The sequence below is a fragment of the Theropithecus gelada genome, chromosome 9 (genome assembly GCF_003255815.1).
Source record: "Theropithecus gelada isolate Dixy chromosome 9, Tgel_1.0, whole genome shotgun sequence".
Classification (NCBI taxonomy): Eukaryota; Metazoa; Chordata; class Mammalia; order Primates; family Cercopithecidae; genus Theropithecus; species Theropithecus gelada.
The window spans coordinates 56,582,141-56,597,737 of record NC_037677.1 but is presented as its reverse complement, the minus strand read 5'-3'; the positions used below and the strand labels follow the sequence as shown (position 1 = coordinate 56,597,737).

Here is a 15,597-nt window from a genome sequence, read left to right as displayed (position 1 = left end):
TTGACTGATACCCATAATGTGATTTCGGTATCTAAGCATGGGATGAAACACAGAACCATTATTAAGTCCTGGAAGGAAATTATCGTATGATTCCTTTAAACAGAAGCCTCCCTTAGGAGTGTTAAAACAATGCAAGTAAAACTCCAACTGATTCCCAATAGCAGAGAGAAGGACATATCTATTCACTATGGGGCATTCTTACTAAAAGTACAGCCCTGTGAAACCTCTAGTCTTTTTGTTACACAAGGAATTGGCCAATGATGTAAGAATTTTACATAGACTTGCCAAAAATATAATAAAAGCTGGGGCATAGATGAGAGGGGAGAGAGGGAGGGAGAGAGAGAGAGAGAGAAAGAGAGAGAGAGAGAGAGAGAGAGAGAGAGAGAGTGTGAATTTGCCACCAGGCACCACTGAGAAAGAAAAGTAGAGGATACTGATGGGAAATGTCACAAGCTCCATAGGGCACCTAATAGTAGTGAATGCAATGAATGTGATATATTTGATTATGTGTGTGCCCATGTGTACTCCCACTGGGTTCAACCAGTCTAATTTCATGTGCAAACAGCACCCCAGTGAACGTACATCTATTTAACTCTATTAAACCAATAGGATTATTCCTATTTGAAAGGCATATTTGACACATATTTTCTTTCAGGCCTTTGGAGACAAAGATGAAATGGTTCAGGCTATGTATATAACGTTAATGTAAAATGCCACACATGCAACATATTTAGGGGGATAAATATTTTTCTTTCTTCTTACATCGATAAATCATCCTGTATACATTCAAGCAAGTAGCATATACTTTCAGTTCATAGAATTAGCTGTGTAAGCTTCCTGGAGCAATACACAAATGTAACAGCATAGGACTATGGGGAAAGTAACTACAAAGAGTGATTCTAAGGGCTCTCTCTAGCTTTGCTCAGGAGCTGGTAGCTATTTTGGCAAGACCAGTCTTTGAAGAGACACACAAAACATTGAATCTGTCAGGGGGTTGAGGTAAAGTCCAGGCAGTGTAGATGTCGCTCCCACGTTGAGGTGAGGCTGTCCTTGCCCACAGGACATAGTTTCCCTAGGGAGACAGTTGCTGTGAGATCAACATGGAAATGAATATGAACATGCAGAAACTAAGTGATGATGTGGATAGTGAGAGTATGTACATGTGCCTGTATTTACCTTTATGTGTTTATCACTGAGTCTGTAACGCTCCCCCTTACAAAGAGTGTGACACTCTTGCTACTCGACCTTAGAGAATCTCTTCGCCTCCAGCCCCAGCCTTTCAATTTCTTTATGTATAAAACAAGGGGATAAATTAGACTGAGTCAGCAAACTATGGTGTGTGAAACAAATCTGGCCCACCACCTGTTTCTTTTTTTAAAACGTTGTATTGACATATAATAGTGTACATATTTTAGGGGGGTGCATGTGATATTTTGTATAACGATTAGATCAGGGTAACAGACAACCATCACCTCAAACATTTATCTTTGTGTTGGAAACATTCTAATTCTTTTCTTACTATTTTGAGATGTACAGTAAATTACTGTTAACTATAATCTCCCTATTGTACTATCACATGCTGGAACTTATTCCTTCTAGTCAACTGTTTTTTCTACCCTCTATTTCTATAAATACAGTTTATTTGTATATATGTAAGGGGTACAAGTGCAGTTTTGTTACATGGATATTTTGCACACTGGTGAAGTCTGGGCTTTAGTGTAACCATCATCCAAACGGTGTGCATTGCATCCATTAAATAATTTCTCATCACTCACCGCCACCTGCCACCCTTCCATCATTCTGAGTCTCCACTGACTACTATTCCACTCTCTGTCTATGTGTACACACTGTTTAGCTCCCACTTATTCATGAGAACATGTGGTATTTGACTTTGTTTCTGAGTTGTTCCACTTAAGATAATGGTCTCTAGTTCCATCCATGTTGCTGCAAAAGACATGATTTCAATCTTTTTTTATGGCCGAATAGTATTTTATTGTGTAAGTTTATGTATATATAAATGTTATATATATACACATATATAATGTGATATATACATGTGTGTGTATATATATGTGTGTGTGTGTATATATATATACACACACACAAATGTTTTCTTTACTTAATCATCCATTGATAGACCCTTAGGTTGATTCCATAGCTTTGCTATTGTGAGTAGTGTTGTGATAAACACAGGAGTTCAGGTATCTTTTTTATATAATGATTTATTTTTCTGTAGGTAGGTACCAATTAATGGAAATGCTGGATCAAATGGAAGTTCTGTTTTTAGTTCTTTGAGAAATTTCTGTACTCTTTTTCATACAGGTTGTATTAATTTACATTTCCACATAAGTGATCCCTTTTCTCCACATCCTCACCAACATCTGTTATTTTTTGTCTTTTCAATAATAGCCATTCTGGCCGGGGTGAGATGATATCTAATTGTGGTTTTAATTTGCATATCTCTGATGATTAGAGATGTTGAGTATTTTTTTCATATGCTTGTTGGCCATTCGTATGTCTTCTTTTGAAAAATGACTATTCATATCTTTTGCCCACTTTTAAATGTTATTTGGTGATTTTTGTTGTTGAGTTTTTTAAGTTCCTCGTGAATTCTGGACATCAGGCCCTTGTTGAATGCATTGTTTACAAATATTTTCTCCCATTCTATAAAGTTTTATTGGAACAAAGTCACACCAAGGCTGTTTGTGGCTGCTTTCAAACTACTGAGGCAGGGTTGAGTCGTGGAGGCCACATGGTCTACAAGCCTAGAATATTTACTATTTGGCCTTTTACAGAAAAACTTACCAACCCTGAACTTGACTATCCCTATTGATTTTGGCTTATGATTCTATACAGTACAACCAAACTATACTAAAGCCTACTCCATGTTTCTTGCCCTCTTTATTTAGAAACCACCTTATTCTTAGAAGGATTTAATTTACCTGACAAAAATGTATGTACCTGACATAACTGCATACATGTAAATTTCAAATAGGAGTAAGAAAAGTAGGGCAAAGGGAAAACGAGAGGAGAGATGACGAAGACAAGCCAGGGAAGGGGTGCAAAGACACAGAGCGCAAACCTGAGCCGCTCTGTATTTTCCATAAGCCACCGACTTGGCTCTGAGCAGCCACCACTGAGAGACATGATCCCTTTCTCGATTTAGCATGTTCATTGGATGTTCACCAGGAAAACCACAACCATCTCTGGAGCAAAACACTATTTATCCCATGAGTCTGTGCATAAAGCGGGTAACGTGAGATGCAGTGAACAAAGTCCTCAACGACACCCAAATGGTTGAGAGAAATCCTAACGACATTGACTGCTATATCCAAATTTCCCTCCACGTGAGCCAATTCCAAATCCCACAGTGGAATTTATCAGCACTTCTTCCAGTATGTTTCAATTTTTTTTTTTAAAAAAAGCAAACATATATGACTTTTATAATCAGAAAATAAACATTTGTTTAATTAAGAAAAAAACTAAAGGAAGCAGTACCCTTGACAGCCTGGCATTGACTTTAATGTAGAAGCCCTCAGCCATGTGCTCCAAAAGAAGGCTCTGTCCAGTCCTGCTGTTTTTGGCCAGTTGAGCCTAGGTGCCAGGGTGAGAGAGGAGGCAAAGACAGGCTATTCTGAGATCTGGAGCCTTGGGGTCAAGGAATTTTTATCATGTGGATAATCAGGCTCCAGGCATTGACTATAAAAAACACTGGTGAATGGCAATTATCATTTGTCATTTCTCAAACTGAGCTCTGCATCCTTAAATCTAGTTTATCAATATACATAATTCACACCTGGATCTCTGTTGCTCACTGCTTTATGCCCAGTGCCTCGAACAGTGCCAGGTACAGATGAGCAGTAAACACTTAGCGAATAACGGATGTGCTCGTCTGGGAGATCCTACAGATATTCTGAGGTTGTATTGGCAAATTCTTCCCCAGCTGGACCTTATTCATGATGTCCCAGCTTCAAGATTCTCACCTGTGACAATTAGACAGGTGAGATAGTGGCCCAGATGAGGAGGCCAAGCTCCTGAGCGTGCATCAAGGAAAACAAATTAAAAATTGAAAAGGGAAACTGAATAGCCAGCTGTCTGGTCTTGCTTTGGTCCCATTGTTGCAGAGATAAACATTTGGACGGCTCAAGGCAAACACAGCTTTGGGTTCTGAACAGGCAGTACTGCTTTCTCTTGCCCGCCATTACTTAATCGTGAAATCTGTTCTTTGTTCAATGCAGGGACCTGCCTGCTCCTAAAGGGCAGGCCTATTCTCAGGATACCGCCTGGAGCTCTGAGATGCCTGCTCTCTGTGCAGCGGGTCCCACTTGCTCGGCATGGCCCCGGCAGCCTGGGCAGGATTTTCTCAAGGAGACCTTCAGAGAGCAGCTGGCACCTTGGGCAGGCTCAGGCAGAGAGGCCTGAGTGGACCATGCTTCTACATGCAAATGTTAAAACAAGCAGGCCAAGCATCCTCAGGACCAAATTGGCTAAAAGACGGTAATGTCAAAATGTCACAGCCAAAATGACAGCTGGCAGTGGCTTAGAAAAGAAAAGGCATTATCTTCGACTGGGAAGGAATGACACAAAAGGAGCACCAGCCTGGGAGACAGGGAGCTGGCAGGTACTAGCCTGGCTCTGTCACTCAAAGCTGAATGTTTTTAGACAAATAATTGCCCTTGCTCTATCTTGATTTTCTCAACTGTAAAACGGAAATGAATTCACCAATAAGATTGGCCTGTTTTCTTGTAATGAACCCCTGCCATACAACAGCAATAAGGAGATATGGAAAAAATACGACATCTTCCTTCCCCTACAAACTGATCATAACATATAAGGCTAGGACAGTGCCTAGCTCACAAGAGGTGTTCAACAGTGTGATTGCCAGGACAGTATCAAGGTGGCCACTGGGTGTGCTTGGCCCTGTGAGTTCCACTTCCACAATATCACCTGCATGGACTACCTGCATCTTCTGCTTGGTGTCAGTGCAGACCGTGCCTCACCAGGACCACAGCAGGAATCTGCTCCCTTGCCATCACTAAAACAGTAGCTCGCTGCCCTAACTTGTCCTATAGCCTCCAAGCTCCAGCCTCACCCATTCAGTCTCTATTTGTCCCCCAGCTCTCTCTGCACAACACCCCCGCCTCAAAAATTCTTTTGCGTCATTTGTGTTTTTTTTTTTTTTGAGATGAAGTCTCGCTCTGTCGCCTAGGCTGGAGTACAGTGGCGTGATCTTGGCTCACTGCAAGCTCCTCCTCCTGGGTCCGCACCATTCTCCTGCCTCAGTCTCCGGAGTAGCTGGGACTACAGGCACCCGCCACCACGGCCAGCTAATTTTTTATGTTTTTAGTAAAGACGGGAGTTCACCGTGTTAGCCAGGATGGTCTCGATCTCCCGACCTCGTGATCCACCCACCTCGGCCTCTCAAAGTGCTGGGATTACAGCCGTGAGCCACTGCGCCCGGCCCAAAAATTCTGTAGCATGGCCTTTAAAGCCCCACCAGGCTGTCTCCAGGACACTTCCCCAGACTTTGGGGTCTGCACCCCCTATTCCCCAGAGCACCAGGCTCCTTCTCTGCTTTTCCTGCTCCTCACTTTGAGGGCTTTCCTCTCCTTTGATTCTCAAGATCCTAACTCACACTTAAAAGCTCACTGCAAATGCATTCTGTCTTGTTAGGCATTCTTCACAAATTCCAGCCCACCTAGTGGTCATTTTCTTGTGTTTAAGTTTGGATATGTTTTTAGTTTTGATATCTTCCCACCATAAAGCAGTTCATCTTGAAATGGGAGTTTTAGTTCAAAGGCTTTCCTCCCTATGAAGGCTTTTCTGATCAGCCCTACTTTCCCCTACAGCCCCTCCCCACACCCCACACGTGCACACCGTGTTTGTACTCATAGCACTTATCCTCCATGCATCCCTTCGATAACGTCCATACAGGGTGCAATAGAATCAGAATCCTTCCTTGTTTTCTCCAGAGCTGAAACAAATATGCTTGGCCCAGAATTAGTGTTCAGTAACTCTTGGCAATGATGATGAAGAAAATTAGACCTGTCTATAATGGCTACATGGAAGGAACAAGTGTCACATTTGTGCAACCAAACTGTCTACTGCTCCCCATTCACTATCACCACCATACATATAGAATACGCTACCTCCATTTTGTCCCCATGAATACCCAGACTCAGAATTCAACCTCTCTAACTTTCCAATGCAGAATCCACTCCTCTTTAAGCATGAAAGAGCAATGGAGACTTCACTGAAGAGGCAGGAGGAGAGATAGAGGTGCTGTTACACAGCACAGCCAACAGCAAGGCACCTCCAAGTCCCCACTAGACACTGTCCCTCCTGGGTCACACCAGACTGAATTGTCTCCTTCTCTGCCTTCCTCCAAGCAGCCACTGACCTCACCAGTTTCTCTCTCCTCCTCCAAAACTCCAACTTTAAATGTCCCCTTTTCCCATTTTGCCATCAATTGACATCAGCCATGGTTTCATATCCAGACTCTTCAGCACACAGCTCACAGCAGATCCCTCGGTGAACAGAACCTGTCCTTCTTGAAGGCTGTGTGGCCAGCACCTTTCCTTACTCAAGCACCACGTTCATTCTCTCACTCCTTCCCGCAAAAGTGTGTGTGATATTGATCCCAGACATAACACTGAGTTCTCCCCAAGAAGCATTCTGAGAAGTGAAATTCTCACCACCTCCCTCCATCTACAATCACCTCCTCGCTGAGTTTTTGCTGTGAGACTCAGAGATAATGACTGTTTTCCAGTGCCCCTGCCTGGTCTTTGAGCCACCCAGGTCTCAGGATGTCCCTACTCCTTCCATCTACGAGCAAAATGACTCTTGACTGAGCCCTAGCTTCAAGCCAGGACAGGTGCCCCAAACAAAGCAGCTTCCAGAATCACAATGAGAAATCACTCCAAATGCAACATTCTTCTCAGGGAAACTCCTGACCCAGAGCAGACCCAAGAAAGAAAGCCACAGGGCAGGGCTTTCCCAGAGCATGGGCCTGGCTAGGGTGACCAATTCATCCCTGTTTGCCCAGGACTTTCCCAGTTTTTGCACTGAAAGACTCATGTCTCATGTACCCCTCAGTCTCAGGCAAACTGGGATGGTTGGTCACTATAAGCCTGTCCCAGTAATGATCCTTGACAAAAACCAAGGGCTCATGAGGTCAGCCAGTGAAACCAAGCTTCATGTAAGCAGATCAGAGAGACACTGGAAATGCACAGAGAAGGGGCAGAATCAGCCCTGGTTGCAGGTGGGCCTAGGAGACAACTTCATCAGAAAAGGGCACACAAGTGAGCTCCGGGTACAAGGGCCAGGCAGCCTCAGGTGGGCTGCTGATGCATCCACCATCAGGATGACTGATTTCCACCATGCACAGGGCCCAGCTCACACATTGCAGAAAATTAGGAAACTGCTCCAAGAGGGAGTCCCTACGGGCTACCACAGGACAAGAAGAACATCCCCTGAAGGCCACCAAACACACACACACACTCACTCAGCACTCCTTGGGATCCCCGCATTTGTAACCCTTCCATAAGTTTCTGGTATGTCTTCTTAACCCTCTTCTCCTCTCCAAGATGATGGAGGGTGTGTGTGTGTGTGTGGGTGTGTGCTTATTAGCAGAGGAAATGTGCTACATCCTCCCAACAACCCTTCTCCTCTGCAAATCCCACTCCCTGCAAATCCCCCCACAAACCACTGTACACGAGGAGGAACCCAGCCTCTCCTCCATGACCACGCGGGAGCACTTGCTGCTCACCCCCACCTCCCAATAGCCAGCCTCCTGCAGAAGACCCTGGGAAACATCATGTCTCATAAGCAAAGCCATCTTGGCCCAGAGAGAAAGGCCTTCTAGTGTGAGAAGTGGGTGGAAACTCACCAGGACTCTGCCAGTCAGTGTCTGGGCGGATATCATCACCCCCGCCCAGTCCTTCACGGAGGTCATCCAGCCGACCTCGGCGGCCACTGCCTCCTCTTTTTCATCCACTGGTTTAAGAGTGCCATCCGCCTGGCTTGAGCCATTGTTAATCTTCTGGGCCTCCTGGCAACAAAGAGAGCAAGAGTTGAGACATAGGGAACAACAGAATTTAAATAACATGCCCTGTCCATAAAGAGCCAGAGCCCCAAGGGGTCCCCAGCTGAGGTGGAAACTGGCTTAAAGGTACAGGAGTATAGCAAAAGGGATAAATTATGCCTTTGAATTTTTTAAAGTCTTTATTTTAAAAAGAATATTTTCTTTATTTCCTCTTAAAATATCTTAGTGAAACAAAGAAGGATGGTATTATTTTATTTTATTTTATTTTATTTTATTTTATTTTATTTTGTTTTGTTTTTTGAGATGAAGTCTCACTCTGTCACCCAAGCTGGAGTGCAGTGGCACGATCTCAGCTCTCTGCAACCTCCACCCACCACGTGCAAGCAATTCTCATGCCTCAGCCTCCCGAGTAGCTGGGATTACAGGCAAGCGCCACCACGCTCAGCTAATTGTTGTATTTTTAGTAGAGACAGGGTTTCACCATGTTGGCCAGGCTGTTCTTGAACTCCTGACCTCAAGTGATCTGCCCACCTCAGCCTCCCAAAGTTCTGGTCTCCTGCCATTTTAAAGGGAAAAAAAAATACCAAAGCAAGAGGAAAGGCAACCTGTAAAAGATTTGGGCATGCTGAGGAGGGAGGAGAAAAGTGTGGGAGATGTCCTGTGGTCTTTGCCTACCTAACCTCTCTGCGCCTTTTCACAGCAGCACCCCCACTTTCCTTTAGGAAAATTATTATCTCTTCCTGTCAGTCTATGTGGTTCAAAGGGGACAGATGGCCTGCCATTGGCTCCAACAATAGAGTCCTTTCTACCCCCTGACAACAGCAATTGGGCCATGAATAATCACATGATCCATGTCAAGCCAATAAGACTCAAGCATGGAACATTTGCAGGAAAGAATAGGAAAAGTCATCCTTCTCTGAGAATGAAGCCACCACAGAGAAAAGTAAAAGTAATAGACTACTGATGTCATCATTTGAACACCCGGATCCAGCTGTGCCTGAAATCCACACCAGAGCCTTTCAGTGGCTTAAAATGTGCTTGAGGAAACAAGGCTGATCTCATCAGATAACTGAGCCCCACATAGTGACCTAAATTGTAAACCTTTGCACACAGTGAGTGTTCTGCCTAGAATACTCTTCTCCCACAGAGACTTATGGCCTGCTCCCTTAAGTCTTTGCTCAAATATCTCCTTTTCAAGGAAGTCTTCCCTGGCCACCTGTTTAAATTTGCAACACTTTCTTTCCAATAGCACTTTTCTGCTTTATTTTTCTCCATAGCACTTAAAACCTCTAATATACTTAATAATTCATTTACTTCTTTCACTTACTGTCTGCCTCCCCCACTGCTGCATCCTTGGTGCCCAATAGAGTGTCTTGCACAGAGTTGGCTCAATAACCATGAATGAATGACTAGAAAGGGCTGTGAGTATCAGCCCCTCATTGGCTACAGAGGCTAGGTTTAGTGTTGCCAGATAAAATATGGGATACCCAGTAAAATTTAAATTTCAGATAAACAACAAATAACTTTTTAGTGTAAGTATATTCCAAATACTAACTGAGACATACTTATACTAAAACCTTACTCATTATTTATCTAACAATGTACATTTAACTGGACCCCAACACAAATACCCACTGCAATTATTACTGCAGATGAAGATGTTTAAAAAGATGCCAGCAAATTATGTTCATCATTTAAAACTCTGGAATTAATTCCCAAGGCAAAGTCACACTGGGGATCATTGTGATTTGGAATAAGGGGAAGAACCAAAGACAGAGGTGAAAGGTGAAAAGCTTTGTCTGCAGTGACAAAGGGGGCGAGCCAGAGGGAGGTCAGGCACATGGGAGGCAGGTGGGGAGGGCGCACTGGTGAGCCATCCTCTTGGGGACTTGGCCATGGCAGGCAGGGAGCTGCTCCCAATTCCCCCTTTTCTCCCTCTGGCTGCCTGTGGCTCAGGGAAGCTGGGGAAGAGAGAAGCCAGACCTGCAGCCCTGGATGCTAATATTTTCTTTCCAAATGTGTTAAGCTCCACGGAGATAGAATGATCCAAGATAAGACCTGGGAGGGGGAGGCCACAGGGCAGATGTATTTGGGGGCTGCCCACTGACATGTGTGGGACCTGCTGCCCAAGCCTCCCAGGCCAGCCTCAGATAGGATCTGTTAGGTCTTGCCCTGGTCCTTGAGCCTCTGTCCTGTGAGACTCTGAACAGGAGGGTATTTAGGAGGAGGGGGAGGCCCTGATACAGGAGCAGCCATGGCAACTGAAGGTGTAGATTCAGGGAAAAAATCCAGCTCTCCCACCGCTGTGGAACCTCCTCCATAAGATGGGGACAGTACTGCCAGCCCCTCAGGCATTGTCAGGATTAAACAGTGCCCAACAGCACAAAATACAGGTTCAAGCAATGATCCCAGCACCCCTTGCTTCATCTCATGCCACTGACACCATAAAGCAATGGTTCTCACAAATGAGCAGGCATCGTAAGCACACCAGAGGGCTTGTTGAAACACAGTGTGCCGGACCCATCCCAGAATCTACATTTGAAACAAGATGTCAGGCACTGCTGATGCTGCTGGCCTTGGGAGCCCACTTTGGGGACCACAGCTCCTGACCACCCTGGTGTGGCTCAGTGACTGCTGAAATGAGACACGGATCTTCACCCCCAGCTCTCTCCTGGCCTCTTCCTTCACCCAAGGACAGAACCACCTGCTTGTTTCAATACTGGACATTGGTGGAGGGGTGGGGAAAAGAGGAGGACAGGGAGATGGTCCTCACATCTGAGGCTCTAGTGTTTCCTTTTGAGTCATGCCTCCCAGGATGTTTCTGAACTGATCCCTGGCCACCACGTGGGGACCTGGAAGGCTAGTTCCCTGCTTCTCAGTCCTGGGGGCCCAAGTTCCAGAGCCCCTTGGTAGACCCTGGAGAGGAGAAATAAACGTGAAAAAGGCTGGGAGGCAGGGGGCCCTCCAGTCACAGTGGTTAACTGCATCAGTAATTCACAGCACAAGAGGTATGCGGCAGATAATGCTATTTCGCCAGCTCTCTTACCTATTGTTTTACAAGGCATTCATTATTTTAATTACTTTATGATAGGCAAGGAAAAACACAGACTAAAGGGAGATAATGCCCTTGTTATTATTTGCTTACACTAGATGTTGTGAGCTTAATTACCATGTGTGGGAAGCAGGACTGGGAGGAGTGATGGGGGAGCTATTTAAAGCCTGATGCCTGCTGGCCAGGCTAGCCACCAGCCTAGCCACAGATCTTGTGCCTGGAGGAAGAGGCCCCTCTCTCCACCACTGACTTCACTGTGGCCAAAGCACCCCTTATGGGGAGCAGGCATTATAACTCCATGTTCCAAAGAAAAAGGAGCAGAGAAGGTTCAGTAGCCTTGCTGGGAACATGCAGGGGCAGAGTCCACTATAAGAGTGTTGGCCACCATTGAACAAGCCAGAACTAGGTGCCAGCACCTAAGAATTAAGTGTTCTCTATGCATCATCTTGCTTAAAACTTATAATACATCCAACAGGCAAGTGAAATTATTTCCATTTTACAGACAGGGTGACTAAGAGCTGGTATTTCTCAGAAAAAGGCGCAGAGCCTGAGAGCTCAGGCTGGAAGCAGAGAGCCCACCTGGGCTTGTACCTGCTCCAGAACTTCCAAGCTGATGACTGTGGCCCATCAACCCTTGAGCCTCAGCCTCCTCCGTGTAAGATGGGGACAAACGTGCCACCTCATTAAGGTGGTGGGGAAGCTGAAGCTTGGCACAGTCCCGGGCACACAGCAGTTATGGCTGCCCTGATGAAGCACCCACTGATGGGGCTGGGGCCTCTAAGGGTAATCCGTTGAAGCTGCACTGCTTTCATCAACCAGTGGCCCTGGGAGGCACACTGGCCAGAGTGAACCTTTAATAAATAATCACAAAATTGAGGATAAGGGAGTGCAGGTTCTAACACTGTTATCCTCCAATGAGTAAGCAGCCCCTAGAAGGTAAGGTGCTGTGACTCCTGCAGAGCTTCTAGTAGGCGCTGTGTGACCATCACCCAGGACAGCTGGGGCAGGGGTTCCCACACAGGGTGGACCCTAGACCGAGTGACATCTCAGATCCCTTCTGACTTGAAGCCCCATTAGATCAACCTCCCATTTTTAAGATGAGGAGGCTGAGGACCAGGGAGAGGCTGCCTCCTGAGTCCCAGCATTCTGCTCTTGCTCCTGTCCCCACAGGACACTGCCTCACAGGGGAAAAAATGGTTTGTTCTAAATGGCAAAGGGGATATCCAGCCACACCCAAACCTTCCACCTCTCACTGCAGAGGACCCAGTCCTTATGCAGGAAGCAGTTCTGAGTAGGGGCAGCCTGATGTCAGTCAGGAAATCACTGTGTGTGTGCTCACACATGCACGTGTGTGTGTGCATGTGTGTGTGTGCATGTGTGTGCGCTCACACCCGTGTGTGTGCATGTGTGTGTATGCATGTGTGTGAGTGTGTGCTTGTGCTCACACATGCATGCGTGTGTGCATGTGTGTATGTGCGTGTGCTCACACATGCGTGTGTGTGCATGTGTGTGTGAGCATGTGCGTGTGCTCACATATGCGTGTGTGCGTGTGTGTGTGTGTTTAAGGGAGAGAAACCCCACTGGCTGCAGCCTCCAGCTACCCCAGCTTCAGGAGGACAGGCCACCAGATCTTCTGAAATGGAAGAAAAGATGCCTTGGGAAAAGAGAAGAACATTGAGGGAAGGACAGGGAGAAAAATGAGAGGTGGGGCCATCGGGTGGGAAGGCCATCTCAAAAAGAGGAGGTCCTGCAGGAGCCCTCCCCCTGCCCTTGGCCACTCCCTGAGAAAGGTGTTTGGCCTTGCACTGGAGGCCACTCTGTTGATCTGCCTCCAACCCTGCCCTGTCTCCCCACCAGAGCCTTGTGTAAAGCAGGCCACAGCTGCCTCTCAGTGGCAACAGTGACATCTAATCTCAATGCCCACATCAGAGGGTGGGGAGGGATTCAGAGCAAGAGTGCAGGCACAGGAGGCAGGGAATGCCAGAAAGCAGAGTGGCCGCAGTCCCCTCCCGACACCCACCCTACCAGGCAACCTCTCACAGGGCTGTGCCCAGCCTTACACCCTCACCCCTTTCTATGCCTTCTCCCCATTCCCTTTAGTGGTGTTCCCTATGATGACTTTCTGTTGACATGGCCACAGAGGGCCTCACCCTTCCTATGTCACCTGGGGCCAAGGGCCCGACTAGACCCCATCACCTAGTGCTCAAGATACAAACCTCATCTGTTGGGTCTGGGCATTTCCCGCTGAATCACAAGATCAAGACCAAAGCTTGAGAAGGGACCTTAGCAATTCCTGAGGATCCCCACCGCCACCCAACTACCATGCATGCAGTGTACAGATGAGAAAACTGAGGCCTGGAGGGAAAGCCACAAGCTCAGGGCCACCCAGCCCAGCCAGGTGGCCACCGGGCCCGGAAGCAAGCCCCGGCTGCTCTGTTTATCTTATCTCTTGCTGTCTCCTGGATAAGACAATTGCTCCAAATCTAGCCCAAGTGACACAGTCACTCTGCTGCTCCATCCTGGAACCTGGAGTTCAGGGTGTTCCTAGGACTGGCAGAAGGCTCCACCTGGCCTGGTACTGAGTTCAGGTATGAGGGTCACGATAAAGACCAATCCTGCTTGCCTTCAAAGGGCCCAGCCTTCCCCAGCCATGACAGCTGCTCTGGTCTAGCACAGGAGAGCAAGCTTGTGCTAATCCTAGGACCCCACAGCCCCGACCCTCAGATTTGGCTGTCTCTGTCTCTCATCCTTGCTGAATTAGACCCAGTATACTGGGACTTTCAGGTCTGTGGTGTGGCAAGAAGAGCTATGAAAATCAAAAGATACTCTACACCAAGTCCAGCTTTTCTGGGTGGCCTCCAGCACATCATGTCATTCCTCAAACCCTCCATATTCTCTTCTATGAACAGGGATGAGTCCTGCCTTGTCACTCTGCCTGATTCTTGCAGGAGCCCTAATCTGGTAATAGAGCACGGCCTTTCTGAAAGCAATGCTTTACAAAGGGCAGGCAAGTGGAGTCACTGTCCTCTGGTTCTGGGCAGGAAGCAGGGCTGCTCTGGAGAAAGAAGTCCCTGTGCCACAAAGCCAGAGGCCTCGCAGAACGCAGGGCTCAACACTCAGATTCCTACCAAGCTGCAACTTGCAAGGCAGGGCCCCCGTTGTCACCCTGTACCCCAACAGGATGTCAAAGTGCCAAGTCTCAGCAGGTGACCTGCCATGCTGGGCACACCCTCCCTGACAGTGTGAGCTGCTGCCACACCTGCTCTCACCCGATTGGACTCTCTCACCCCAAGGCACACTCCTGACACCTGCCAAGCTGTCAAGCTGAACCAGGCACCAAGGTCACTGCAGGCACCACACCTGCTGGACGACTGCGTCAGGCATGAGAAGCTGGCTGGGCCTGCCTTGAGGGGATCCAAGGCCCCTCCCTGCTGCCTGCGAAGGTCCGAGCCCTGAAGTTCCAAGTCTGCCTCGGGTTTAACTACGTGTCAGTTCTTTGGACACTGGTTCCTCACCCAGGATCTGGGAAATCGTTTAGGCAAAGACCATCTGGGAAGAAAAATACTTCTTCAAAAATGTAACCAAAATCATGTCATTGTTGTACTCGACACCCTCCTATGGCTTCTTGGCCCATTCAGAGGACAAGTGACAGTCTTCACACCCAATCAGCCCCACTCATGTCCTGCGAGTCTGCCACTTACTAGCTCCATTCCAGACGCAATGGCCTCCTCGTGCTGCCAGGACATTCCAGACCCAGTCCTGTCTCAGGGCTGTCTGTGCTGGCCTCTGCCTCTGCTCTAGAGATCCCCGTGGCTGCACCCTCATTTCTGTCGAGTTTTGGTTTGCATCCTCACCTTGTCCGTGAGCTCTTCCCTGACCACCCTACTAGAAATGACACTTCACCGCATCCCAACCTCTCCCTGTCTGTGCTCTCTTCTCCAGAGTAAGCCACCTGCTTCCTTTACTTCATCATTGAGTACTGTCTGCAAGCTGCATGAGGGAAAGAGTTTTTGTCTGTTTCTTTTTGTTTTGTTTTGTTTTGTTTTAGACAGAGTCTTGCTCTGTCACCCAGGCTGGAGTGTAATGGCATGATCTCAGCTCACTGCAACCTCTGCCTCCTGGGTTCAAGCAATTCTCCTGCCTCAGCCTCCTGAGTAGCTAGGATTACAGGCATGTGCCACCACACCTGTTTAGTTTTTGTATTTTTAGTAGAGATGGAGTTTCACCATGTCTGTTTCATTTATGGCTGTATCTTCAACAGTGAATCCCTGTGAGCTCAGAGTAAGCACCTGACACATCTTGGTGGGTGGGAGGGAAGGAGGGAGGGTGGGAAGGAGGAGAGGAGGGAGGACAGCTACAGCAAATGGAAAGTCAGTTCTTACCATGCACAATCTAGAATAGACAATATTACTAATAAATAGTACTACTAATAATAATTATATGATTGACTAATGTTTTTTAGCATGATCATAGTAACTCTATGAGGTTGGAATTAATGTCC

At 47.0% G+C, this 15,597-nt stretch overlaps 1 protein-coding gene across 49 annotated transcripts in view; it reads right to left on the bottom strand.

The window, feature by feature from the left end:
- Positions 1 to 15,597, bottom strand: part of KCNMA1 (potassium calcium-activated channel subfamily M alpha 1) — a 755,234-nt gene that overhangs the window by 517,140 nt on the left and 222,497 nt on the right. For 47 of the 49 annotated variants that reach the window (XR_003121084.1, XM_025395822.1, XM_025395829.1 and 44 more), the window contains exon 2: positions 7,889 to 8,050. The exons of the other annotated variants lie outside the window; for them this stretch is intronic. Coding sequence is in view for 46 of the 47 variants with exons in the window: in XM_025395822.1 (XP_025251607.1) it covers positions 7,889 to 8,050 (162 nt within the window). In the remaining variant the exon portion in view is untranslated. The remainder of the gene's footprint in view (positions 1 to 7,888; positions 8,051 to 15,597) is intronic. 49 annotated transcript variants of the gene reach the window in all.